This window comes from Silurus meridionalis, chromosome 6 (genome assembly GCF_014805685.1).
Source record: "Silurus meridionalis isolate SWU-2019-XX chromosome 6, ASM1480568v1, whole genome shotgun sequence".
NCBI lineage: Eukaryota > Metazoa > Chordata > Actinopteri > Siluriformes > Siluridae > Silurus > Silurus meridionalis.
Genome location: NC_060889.1, coordinates 15583955 through 15595697, shown reverse-complemented (window position 1 = coordinate 15595697; position 11743 = coordinate 15583955). Strand labels below are relative to the sequence as shown.

At 38.8% G+C, this 11743-nt stretch overlaps 1 protein-coding gene across 1 annotated transcript; it reads left to right on the top strand.

The window, feature by feature from the left end:
- Positions 1–518: 518 nt before the first annotated feature.
- Positions 519–11489, top strand: trappc14 (trafficking protein particle complex subunit 14). The gene is made up of 10 exons (XM_046851884.1): positions 519–1191; positions 3553–3648; positions 6278–6407; positions 6884–6970; positions 7490–7610; positions 7874–8021; positions 8139–8373; positions 9466–9602; positions 9783–9982; positions 10684–11489. Exons 1-10 carry the CDS (start codon positions 742–744, stop codon positions 10835–10837), a joined length of 1758 nt encoding a protein of 585 aa, XP_046707840.1. The 5' UTR covers positions 519–741; the 3' UTR covers positions 10838–11489.
- The last annotated feature ends 254 nt before the right edge of the window (positions 11490–11743 follow it).

Genomic DNA, 11743 nt, shown 5'->3' with positions numbered 1-11743 from the left:
TAAACTGCCCATGGACCACCACTACCATCCTTTCCAGCTGATAAAAGATAAATTATATTTACTATAGTACTATATTTACCATCAATATCTTAGACACCTTTATTTCCTGGAGTAAAATAGCAAGTGGCAAACCCAAATCCTTAATACAATTTGTGTCCAATTTCTCTACAATTAGGTCACAGGTCACATTTAGCTTTCCCCTACCTAATAGGGAGGATGAAGACTATAATTTGAAAGCTGCAGAAAAATGATAAAGGAGGGTCTACTCAAACAGATACTCCAGTGCTTTGGCAGATGGTCAGAACAGCACGACTGGAAATAAAGACTGATGTATACATAGCAAATAATGAATTCCGATTTTGTCCAACAGAAGACAGTTCTGTACTGTACTGTATTTGTTTAGGATTGTGGACAGGATTGTTTTTTCGATAATCTACTGATCCTGCCTAGCCGTATTACAGTTTCTTAAATGTAAACGGTTGTCATTCGATTAGTAAGCCTATCTGCTTGTTTGAATGTACCGCAGAGGCTGTATAGAGAGCAACGACATGGCGGGTGTATTTCCATTGTATTTATTGCGGATAATTAAAAAATAAATAGGCCTACAGGAGAGAGGGCAATTAGAGATTAATGTGTGGGAAGAGGATGTTTTTTCCTCCTGCTAGTTGAATTCAGGCTACCCGGATCTATTAGCCTAGCTAGCTAGCGCTCTGCTTTCGCGGTAATAATAACACCCCGGTCATGGTTTTGATGATGGAATCGCAGTGCGAGTATTTCATGTATTTCCCCGCCGTGGCCATTACCGACTTGTCAGACCCGGCCCGGTACCGCACCCTGCCGCGCCGCAGTCATCTCTATCTAGGGGAGACGGTGCGCTTCCTGCTGGTGCTGCGCGCGCAGAGCGGCTCGAGCTCCGGGTGCAGTGAGGAGCGCGCGGGCCGCGGCTGGAGGGATCTGGCCACGTCTCTGCGCGCGCTCGCCAGCGTGTGTCCGGGGGAGAGCAGGGCGCGGGGCAGGGACCGATCCGGAGACGATGGAGCGGAGGAAGAGGAGGAGAGTGATGATGACGGAGCGGCGAGCTGCTCATCCAGAGGAGCCGCCACATACCGGGGATTTAGGGAGTGTAAATTGCTTCTTATACACAACAACCCCGGGAACGGATCCCGGGAGTTCCGCAGAGCTCCGGTGCAGGTGAGCCACCATCACCATCACCTGTATCAACGGTATCTATTAAATGATCAGCATGCAAGCGTGTGTGAATGAAAGAGAGAAACGATAGGAAACCCTACCCTACCCTGCACTTTATTAGGTACACATAGCTTTCATTTGCCCTTTCATCAGGTACACCTGCCATGCCGGTGCACCTTGTGAGTTTACACTGTGGTGTATCTGCTCGATGTACAATTGGTCTCACCATCCTTTGCCTGATCCATCACTATGTCTAGGCAGCACTATGGAAGCTTTACTGACTGGATAAAATGTATATGGTGAGCTATTATTTTGTGCAGAAGTTTGCAGAAATGATACCTGACATGGTAATGGCATGTTTAGGTCAGTATGGCACTGGGACATGTGCATCAGGTCCAACTGTGTTGTTGGAGTTTTTACACCAGACTTTAAAGATCCTGTCAGGTTTTTTTATCAGAAGGCTTGAAAGAACCATTAGTTTAACCTGGAGTTAAAAAAAAGTCAGCTGTTGGAGCCAGTAATCAGTAGTTTATATGGTTTTCAAATTCCCAGACAAAACACTCATAATATATTTGTACTGCCTTTTGCCATTGACCACTGAATACTATTACTAGGAAACACAGTTATTATAGTAGAAATAAAAGATTTCAAATTAGATAACATACCAGTATAAGCAGGGAGATGTTTAGAAGAGATGGCCGTGGAGTTTATATTAGATTGTTTAACAAAATTTTGGAAGGTGAGAGGATGCCTGAGGAATGGAGAAGGAGTGTGCTGGTACAGATTTTTTAAGGATAATGGAGATGTGCAGACCTGCAGTAACTGCAGGGGAATAAAGTTGTTCAGTCATACCATGAAGTTATGGTAAAGAGTAGTGGAGGCCGGGCTGAGGGAAGAGGTGACCATCTGTGAGGAAGATGTTGATGTTGATGGAGAAATATAGAGAAGATCAAAAGGAGTTGCTTTGTGTGTTTGTGGATTTGGAGAAAGCGTACGACACGGTGCCGAGAGAGGAGTTGTGGGTATCCTATGAGGAAGTTGTCAGAAAAGTATGTGAGGGTGGTGCAGGACAGAGTACAGTGAGTACAGTGTGACAGCAGGGAAGTGTGCAGTAGGAACGACAGACTGGTTTAAGGTGGAGGTTAGACTGCATCAAGGATAGACTCTGAGCCCTTTCCTGTTTGCAGTGGTGATGAACAGGTTGACGGACGAGGTCAGACAGGAGTCTTCCTGGACTAAGATGTGGATGATATTGTTATTTGTGGTGAGAGAAGGGAGCAGGTTAAGAAGAGCCTGGAGAGGTGGAGGTACGCGCTAGAGAGAAAGGGGAATGAAAGTCAGTAGGAGTAAGATAGAGTACATGTGTGTGAATGAGAGGGAGAGCAGTGGAGTGGTGCAGTTGCAGGGAGAAGAGGTGGAGAAGGTGGAGGAGTTTAAGTACCTGGGATCAATTGTGCAAAATAATAGTGTGTGTTAGAGAAGTAAAGAAAAGTGTGCAGGGTGAAGTGGGTGGAGAAGAGTGACAGGAGTGATTTCTGATAGAAGAGTATCTGCAAAGGCAAAGCTAGGGTGGCAGACTTGAAGATGCTGAGATTTTAATTGTGAGTGACGAGGACGCCTCACATGTAGGGCGTTTTGGAGACAAGGTGAGTGAGGTGAGATTGAGATTGTTTGGACATGTGCAGAGGAGGGACATATGGCATATCGGTAGAAGAATGCTGAGGATGGAGCCACCAGGAAGGAGGAAAAGAGGAAGGCCAAGGAGAAGGTTTATGGATGTGGTAAGGGAAGACATGCATGTAGTTGGTTTGAAAGAGGCAGATGTAGAGGACAGGGGGGTATGGAGACGCATGATCCGCTGTGGCGAACCCTAATGGGAGCATCTGAAAAAAGAAAAAAAAGAATCTGGTCAGCAGTGGTGCTTTCGTCATATCAGTTTTCCACTGTACAATCTGCACATAGCTAAAAAGTGGCTGCAGTTGCAGACTGACTGGTGAATACATGATGTTTCCTAAATGGGTTGTGGTTTAACATTTGGCCTTCTGAACGGTTCATTATGCAGTGTAAAAGACCATTTTCGAAGTTGTGTTAGCTGCAGAAATGGTGCAGTCATGCTACAAAAAACTGTACTTGTATCTTTTATAACATATGTAGGAAAAAAAACAGCTGAGAATAATGACACTCCGAATTAAGTCTGGTCCTTGCTCTGATGTTTGCACAGCAGTCAATTGTAGTTACACCCATTTGTGCAAACATTTTTTTTCTTTCTTCAAGGACAAGTAACAGGTTATGTGCATACAGTAATGCTGTGGGTGCTTTTCAACCTTTATGTTATGTGTCTCTTCACTTTTTGATCATGTCCAGTCACCTGTGGATGAGCCAATGGTTCTGAATGATGAAGTCATCTTCCCTCTTACTGTGTCCTTGGATAAACTCCCGGTCAACACTCTTAAAGTCAAGGTAAGAGTGATGTCATATATGATTAGTCTAGGGTCAATTACATGGATTTTCAGTTGTGTCCTGTGGTTTATTATCTTTTCATACTTTGTGTTTAGAAATGTGAGTTTGTGTGTTCCTGAACGTAGCTCAGTGGCAGGCTGCACTATGTAGTCTATAATATAATGATGGTTAAAAATGGTCTGTTTATGTAATTAATGTTTGACTGCATTTGCATATTAATTTGTTTTCAAATGTTAGATTACCATAATTTTAAAGCATTGTGGTCTTTGTGTGTGGTATCCTGGAAAACATCTTCACATGACCAAATCATAATCTAAATTAAAAAAAAGTGCAGGATTTTTGGAACTAAAATAAATTTTTAATGCTTCCTTACCCCCAGAAGTGAAAACATTATATTTACAATTAAAGATTCCTTTTCAGTGGGTGTATAACCTTTACATTTATAATCTAGCTCGCCTAAAGTGACAGCACTGCTTTCACATAAAGAATTGTAATAAGTTAACAATAGTAAATACATTTCACCTTTGATTATTAAGTTCACGTTTATTTCTATAGCACTTTACACAATGGACATTGTCTCAAAGCTTTACAGAACTTAAGAATTAAAGTCAATTATGTGTGTTTATCCTCCATTAGCATCATCTAGCTCAGTATCTGTTCTATCACCTGAGGTGAAAGTCACTCATGGTATTTAAACAGAAAGATAATTTCTTCACTTGACAGAATACTGTTTACTCTGGTGAAAATATTTGGGAAATAATTGCTTATTTATTCAGTTAGTTTTGTTTGTTAACTTTCTTGTTAGTAATGTTTTAAATAAGTATTTAAACATTTCACAAACTTGGTGATCTGTGCAGTGTATTTAAACACTGTATTCTGCTTTGATTATGTGATTAGAGCAATTATTTTGATAATCCATTAATCCATTATTTTTACGATTAATCAATTAATCAGATACAAAATAAAAATATTTTAAAGGACTTGTTTGGCTTATTGTAACTACATATACCCATAATTCAGGGTATTTATGTATATAAGTGTACTTACAAAATGGAAAAGCCACATATTGAGTTTAACTATCTTTAATTTGTTCAATTCAATTCAATTCATTTTTATTTGTATAGCGCTTTTAACAATGAACATTGTCTCAAAGCAGCTTTACACAGATAATGTGGTGATTAAACATAAATATGTTCTTTGTAAGTATGTTTGTCCCTGATGAGCAACTGTGGCAAGGAAAAACTCCCCGAGATGGCATAAGGAAGAAACCTTGAGAGGAACCAGACTCAAGAGGGAACCCATCCTCATCTGGGTTGCACCAAATGTCCATTTGAAGCAGATATACAATGTTGTGGGGTACAGTGATGATGATCAGAAGCAAACTGCACTCCTGAGTCAGTGCAGCAGACCGCCGACACCAACTACAGTCCAATCCGTCCTCAAAGCACCCGTTCTACTCCGGAATTTGTTGTGGCTGTATGGGGGATTTCTCCTGAACAAATTCACACATGCTGGGAAAACAAAACAAAACAAAACAAAAAGCAGCATTTGAGTATGCAATTTGTAAAGCAATTTGTGTAAATCAATATTTGTATTGTTTTCATTGGTAATGGCAAATGGCAAGTTGACAACCATTATCAATATAAAATATACAACATTGTTTTGACATTTTTTGTTAAAAAATTAAGACATTTTGTTCTGTTCTGAAGGTATAAATATCTAGTATCTAGAATATATAATTAATTAAGTTTTGTATAATAATTAAATTATATATGCACAAATTAAATATACAAGCATGCACAAGCAACATAGTAAAGCTGCAGTGAATCACATTTGAAAACAGAAGTTAACTGTAGTGGACAAATGCTATAAAAAGAGAACGGAACGGAGAAACGCAGCAAGTTAACAGGCCTGATAAAATAAAAAAAAAAAAAAGGAAGAAAGAAAGAAAAATGAATTGGTGTATAAATGCATAAGCTTTCGCTGAAACCCACAACAGTGACAAAAAATGTACTCGTTTACTGCTGCTGTTTTTTGTTGTTTTTAGATTTAGTGTTATAGTTGAACTCATCACTATGTCGCTGATTGCGTAACCTGATGCTCGCGAGTCGTGACAGAACAGATCCAGTGCGACTGTCCTAAAGTTAACAAACAGTTTACAAAATAGCACTTCATTAAACTGTATAATTTTTACAAGATGAGAATTATACAGCTTTTTGCTCACTGTGCTGATGTTTTGCCTTCATCTGTGACACCAGTGTGCTCTCTTTTCGTGTGCTTGTGCATCCCTGTAGTACTTCCATGCCACACAAGCGCTGTGTTGCATAAACGAAGGGTAAAGTTTTCTTTTGTGAAAGCGGCTGGTATTTTACCATCACTAACCCTAAATTTTTTATCACCACATTATCTGTGTAAAGCGGTGTTCATTGTTAAAAGCGCTATACAAATAAAAATGAATTAAATTGAATTAAATATGATGATGCATCAGCATATTGATTTTATGAGACTTGTGTCCATCTCATTATGAAATGTAACTATCCTAAATTAGAGGTGGCACACAGTGTTATTGGTAGTATTAAAAAATATTGGTTCAGGAATTGTACGTTTATTTTGCTTGTGCTTTGTCCAGATCATAGTAACTGTATGGAAGCAGGAGGAGGAAAAGGCTGAGATCCAGGAACATGGCTACCTCAGCATTCTTCAGCAGAAGAGCCCTTGCCAAACTTTCCGCCAGGACCTCAACACATTTAAAGCCCAAGGTAAATGCACATTCTCTGTTGATCATTTTGGGTGCTGTTCCCAAAATGCTGCTCTGCTCTTAAAGGAGCCACAACATATTTCACCCGTTACACCGTGTAACAGACACTGTCTTTCGGTAAAGCCTGTGTAAAGTTCATTAGTTCAGTGTAGACCTGCGGCTTATACACAATGTGCGGCTTATTTATGTAAAAAAAAATATATATTTGTAAAATTCAGTGGGTGCGGCTTATACAAGGGTGCGCTTTATAGTCCGGAAATTACGGTAAGCACATTTTCCGGATTCTGTTTTCAGAACCCAATTCACTGCAGAAAAAGCAAACAAGTAAAAAGTGACATAAAAGGGAATGCAGTTGCTTTAGTTTCATGAATTTTTGAAGACCTAACATTTCATTTTTTGCCCAGTGGTATATGTTTTTCTCTTCAAATGAGTAAACGGTCCTGGAATTAATTTTTCTCCCTTATTTTCCATTTTTAGTCAGCACCACTCTAAACGTCCTTCCTCCACCCACAGTGAAGTGTCAGCAGATGACTGTGTCTGGGAAACACTTGACTGTACTTAAAGGTATGTTGGAAAGCTTATTACCATATTATTCTCTGTAAATAATGAAATATGCAGAATATATGTATTCTTGTGTAGCTACATACAGTTCATCAAGTTTTGAATTGCTATTTTAACTCAATGACTATATTTCTATGTACATTTCTGTATAAACAGAGTGCCAAAAACGATTGTTTGTTGATTTTATTCAATTTCCTTGTAATGAAGCATAATGCACACGTCTCATTAAATCTGTGGCTTGTTACAGGTTAACAAATAAGGTTTGGTTCTTCAAGATTTATAAGTTTAATTTGGAAAAATAAAATTGCTTCTACAGCATGCAAAATCATACAGTGGCTAAAGCAAAAGCCTGTCTAAAAGCTCAGTGTAAAATTAACTGTACATTTATATAGTTGTTGTGATCATGAAATGCAGTAAGTCAGCATTTACACATCTGGAGATGAGCGGATGTTGCTGTGCTTTAGTGTTTCATATGTGTAACTTTCTTTACTGTGTATTCCACATCCTGTTTGTGTATGTCAGTGTTAAACGGAAGCTCCCAGGAGGAGGTGTGTGTGCATGATGTCCGAATTCTGCCCAACTTCAATGCCTCTTATTTACCCATGATGCCTGATGGTTCCGTGCTGCTGGTCGACAATGTGTGGTATGAGCTTATTAGTCTTTATTTACTAAATGATTGTTTTTAAGTATATAAGAGTAATTAACCTACATGTACATTTCTATAAAGTCAGAGAGAAAAAGTAGTATAAAACAACTCAATGGAACGTAAATTGCTCAAATTGCACCAAAAAAAAAAGAATTAAAGCATTATTATATTTGATATTTATTTATACTTTTTAACTACTGTAAAAGCATGCGAAATAATTCAAGTATGTAACCTGTGTCCTTGGCTGGTGATTCCTTTAGCCATCAGTCAGGTGAGGTTGCCATGGCATCCTTCTACAGGATGGACAGTGAGTCCAGTCACCTTCCCAGCATGCTTAGTGCACTGGAGCAGCAAAACTTCCTGTTTCAGCTACAGCTCAGTGACCAGGCCCATGATGATTCTAATGAGGTGTGTGTTGAGAATATGATAAATGTGATTTTTTTTTTATTTATAGAGATTTATGTACTAATAATTCCATGAACTGATTAACAATGAGATTAAACGACACATCCGATTGTGACCCAGGGTCTGGAGGTGCCACTGATAGCAGTTCTCCAGTGGTCCACCCCAAAGCTGCCGTTCACCAGCTCCATTTACACGCACTACAGTGTGCCCAGCATCAGACTGGACCGGCCTCACTTCATCATGACCGCGAGCTGCCCCAGTGCTGTAAGAGCTCATGAGCATTTCAGAGTGCGCTACACTCTCCTTAACAACCTGCAGGACTTTCTGGCTGTACGGCTCGTCTGGACACCAGAGGGTGAGGAGAAAGGCTATTGAAAGATGAGAAAAAAAAAGAGCTGTATTTCTAGTCTTTTGGGTTGTATATGTATTCTTCCTGCAAAACTTTTATTCACAAAAAGGTTATTGTATAAAATGTTACATTTTAAAAGTCATCTGATTTATGCTGCCAATTCTAGTTAGTTAGTCACTGAACATTAAACCGTGACAACCGGTAACATACTGCTTTGGTTACAGAACCGAGACAGAATAAAATAGTTCTTGAAACTGGGACATATCCTAAATGACGATAATTTGAGAACCACTGATGGCCGTTTGATGTTGACATAGTTGTCTATGTTCATACCTTCCGTGGTGGAATTTTGATGATTATCTTTTGTGTTTGTCCGCATGTGTGTTAGAAAGAGAGAGAAATATCTTGCATGCTTGCTGAAAAGTAATAGAGATATATTCGAGTAATAAATGGAGGGATAATAGAGACATTCAAAATGGGGGAATTGTGCAGCGAACCAAAAACAGTGGAGAGAAGCAAGAGGCAGATGTTCTAAATGTGTAGAAGTGAGAAAGGGAAGTGGTTAAAGGTGAGAAACCGTATTAGACTATGAGATGAGAAGAAACTGCTAAGAAAAGTTTTTAACAGGCTGTCAAGGAAGCTGTTAATAAAACAAATATTCAGACACTTAAAGTATAGACGTGTTAAAAATAGATTAGACAGCTCTATAAAGTGGATAATTTTAAAAGAAGTAAAAATGTCAGTAAAGTGTGCTTTATTACTGCTGGTATGTAAGGGAATGATTCTGTTTAGACATCACTGGGTGTATTTGTTGCTGCGTGCGTGCACATGTGTGCGTGTTTGAGATGAACTGATGTCAGGTTTATTGGGTCAGGAGGGTTTCCTGCCTTAATAAGCCATAGGTATATGCCTTTCAAAAAGAAGAAGGAAATGTGGATGAACTAAAATCTGGGTTAAGTATGAAACTAGACATCATGACTGTTTCAAAATGGTCAGGCTCAGGAGACCACTGTTAATTTTTACTCCACTTATGTCCTAATTTTTTTAATTTTCTTATTTTACAGCTAATCTTCTCATCCTTCTTTCTGTTCCCTATAGGCCGTGGGCAGAAGGAGGACCCAGCAGTAAATGCTGTAGTGTGTCATTCTCCTCTAAGTAACCTTGGTTACTGTCGCAAAGGCAGCACTCTCTCTGTGTCTGTGGCCTTCCAGATACTTAAAGCTGGTCTGTTTGAGGTAATATGTGTTTCTGCTGCAGAAATAGATCACTGTCAGGCTCTGTTAATTCCATGTCGAGAAATAACAAAGTGAAGGCAGAGTAATTAGGTTTTTATCAGTGGACAACATGGACATTTGAAATACTTCCCATTATTCCTTATCCCTTATTCTGATTTCATTTTACAACCCCTTTTCTAGCTGAGTCAGCACATGAAGCTAAAGCTGCAGTTTACAGCATCTGTATCAAACCCTCCCCCTGAAGCCCGTCCTCTCTCACGTAAGAACAGTCCATCCAGTCCTGCTGTACGAGACATTTTGGACCGACACCAGGCCAGCCTGAGCCTGGGTCGCTCACAATCCTTCTCCCATCAGCAGCCTTCCAAATCCCACCTTACCAGGTATGACACACACACACACACATTGACAAAGTGACAGATTTTGTGTGTATAGGATTAATGGAAAGGGTGGTCACACCTATTAATCAGTTTGTTGAGTCAGAGTCTGTGTAAAATCAGTAATACATTTTGTTTGTTTGTTTTTGTTAGGATGCACATAATTAAATAAGAAAAACGCAAGCACCCCGACCACCACCACCACCAAAAACATCACCACCAAAACATATATATATATATATATATATATATATATATATATATATATATATATATATATATATATATATATATATATATATATATATATATATATATATATATATTTTTAAACCCATTCATTCAAAAATAACAAAATTAAATTGACATTTTTGCAGCACATCATCTCTCCTTTGATTCAGTTTGCACTTTGTCTCTCAGTTGAGCAGCTCAAAATGCATAAAAAAACCCCACATGGGCCACGACTCATACACTGCATGTTTGCTTTACTTCCTGCAGGGCGGAATCACCTCTCACTGCAGTTGAACCATGCAACAATTCACTTGGACGCAGTCTGAGATTAAAATGCTTAGATGCTTTCAGTCTGATTATTTTGCTTTACCACCAAATGCACTTTTCTCCCTGCCAAGGGGGATTTAAATGGGTTTTCAAAATCCCCACTGTCTCTTTATAGACTGAAACTGTTAAGTACTTCCTTCTCATTTCAGGACAGGCAGTGTTATGGAACGGCGTGCAATCACTCCTCCTGTCGGCTCTCCTGTCGGTCGGCCACTCTACCTCCCCCCTGAGCGGAGCATTTTATCTCTCGACAAAATCGCCAAACGCGAGTGCAAAGTGCTGGTGCTGGAATCACACAGCTAAATGATGTAAAAGACACACAATGCGTCACTGGAGAAAATACGAAGTATCACACTGGAAATTAGTTTTGAAATCTTTAATTGTAGTGAGTTGTCAATAATTCAACATGAACTGTTTCTGGAAAAATGTAATTTGGAATGTTTAAGGTTCACGGTAACGTAGCAGACACAGGGTTTTTTTTATTTTTTAGTAATGTTGAAGTGAGGGGTACTTTTTTTTTTTAATTATTATTATTATTTGTTTCTACAAGTTCATTGTTTACATGCTGTTAATTCCCTTTCAGACCAGACTTAAAGTATGCTACTGTCGATGAACTTAATTCTGAAAGGCAGGTAAAGAAATGCTGTAATCTACAAATTTACTGAAATAATACATTCACTTCATTTCCTTGTTTCAAATTTGCCACTCATACTAATGCACCATGTGAAGTCTAGTGTTTGAAGAAGTACATGAAGTCTTGAAACTGGAATTGACTGAAAGTAATCCTGCCTGAATGTTTTGTTTCCAACATTTCGACTGGTCTGTATTATAGTATGCATTTTCACTGACCTTCAACAGTGGAAACTTGTTTTTTGTTCTTAAGATGATTCCTGAATGTAAATGTATTTATTTTCTGTTATCTTGCCAGTCTTAATATATGCATCCATTCTTTTGATCCGGCACAATCCTTTGTATATGTTCCTTTGAAAATTTTAATATTTTTATTTTAATTTATGAGCTTATGATACTTTAGGTTTTGTTTTGTTGTTTGTTTATTGATACCTGGTATAAGCTGCTGTATCACAGTACATTTCAATTTTAAGTGTTGTTTTTGGGTAATTGAAATGCAAACTACTGAGGCAGTGCAACATGCAGTTTCTTACTCTCACTTTTGCTGTTTTACTGTCACTTTTGCTGTTAAAGGCCAAA

Bases quoted from the DNA above. Each gene is read 5' to 3' on its own strand.
- trappc14 (XM_046851884.1), top strand. From the start codon at position 742: ATGGTTTTGATGATGGAATCGCAGTGCGAGTATTTCATGTATTTCCCC. The intron at 1,192-3,552 runs GTGAGCCACCAT...GATCATGTCCAG, and splicing joins TCCGCAGAGCTCCGGTGCAG to TCACCTGTGGATGAGCCAAT. The intron at 9,983-10,683 runs GTATGACACACA...TTCTCATTTCAG, and splicing joins TCCAAATCCCACCTTACCAG to GACAGGCAGTGTTATGGAAC.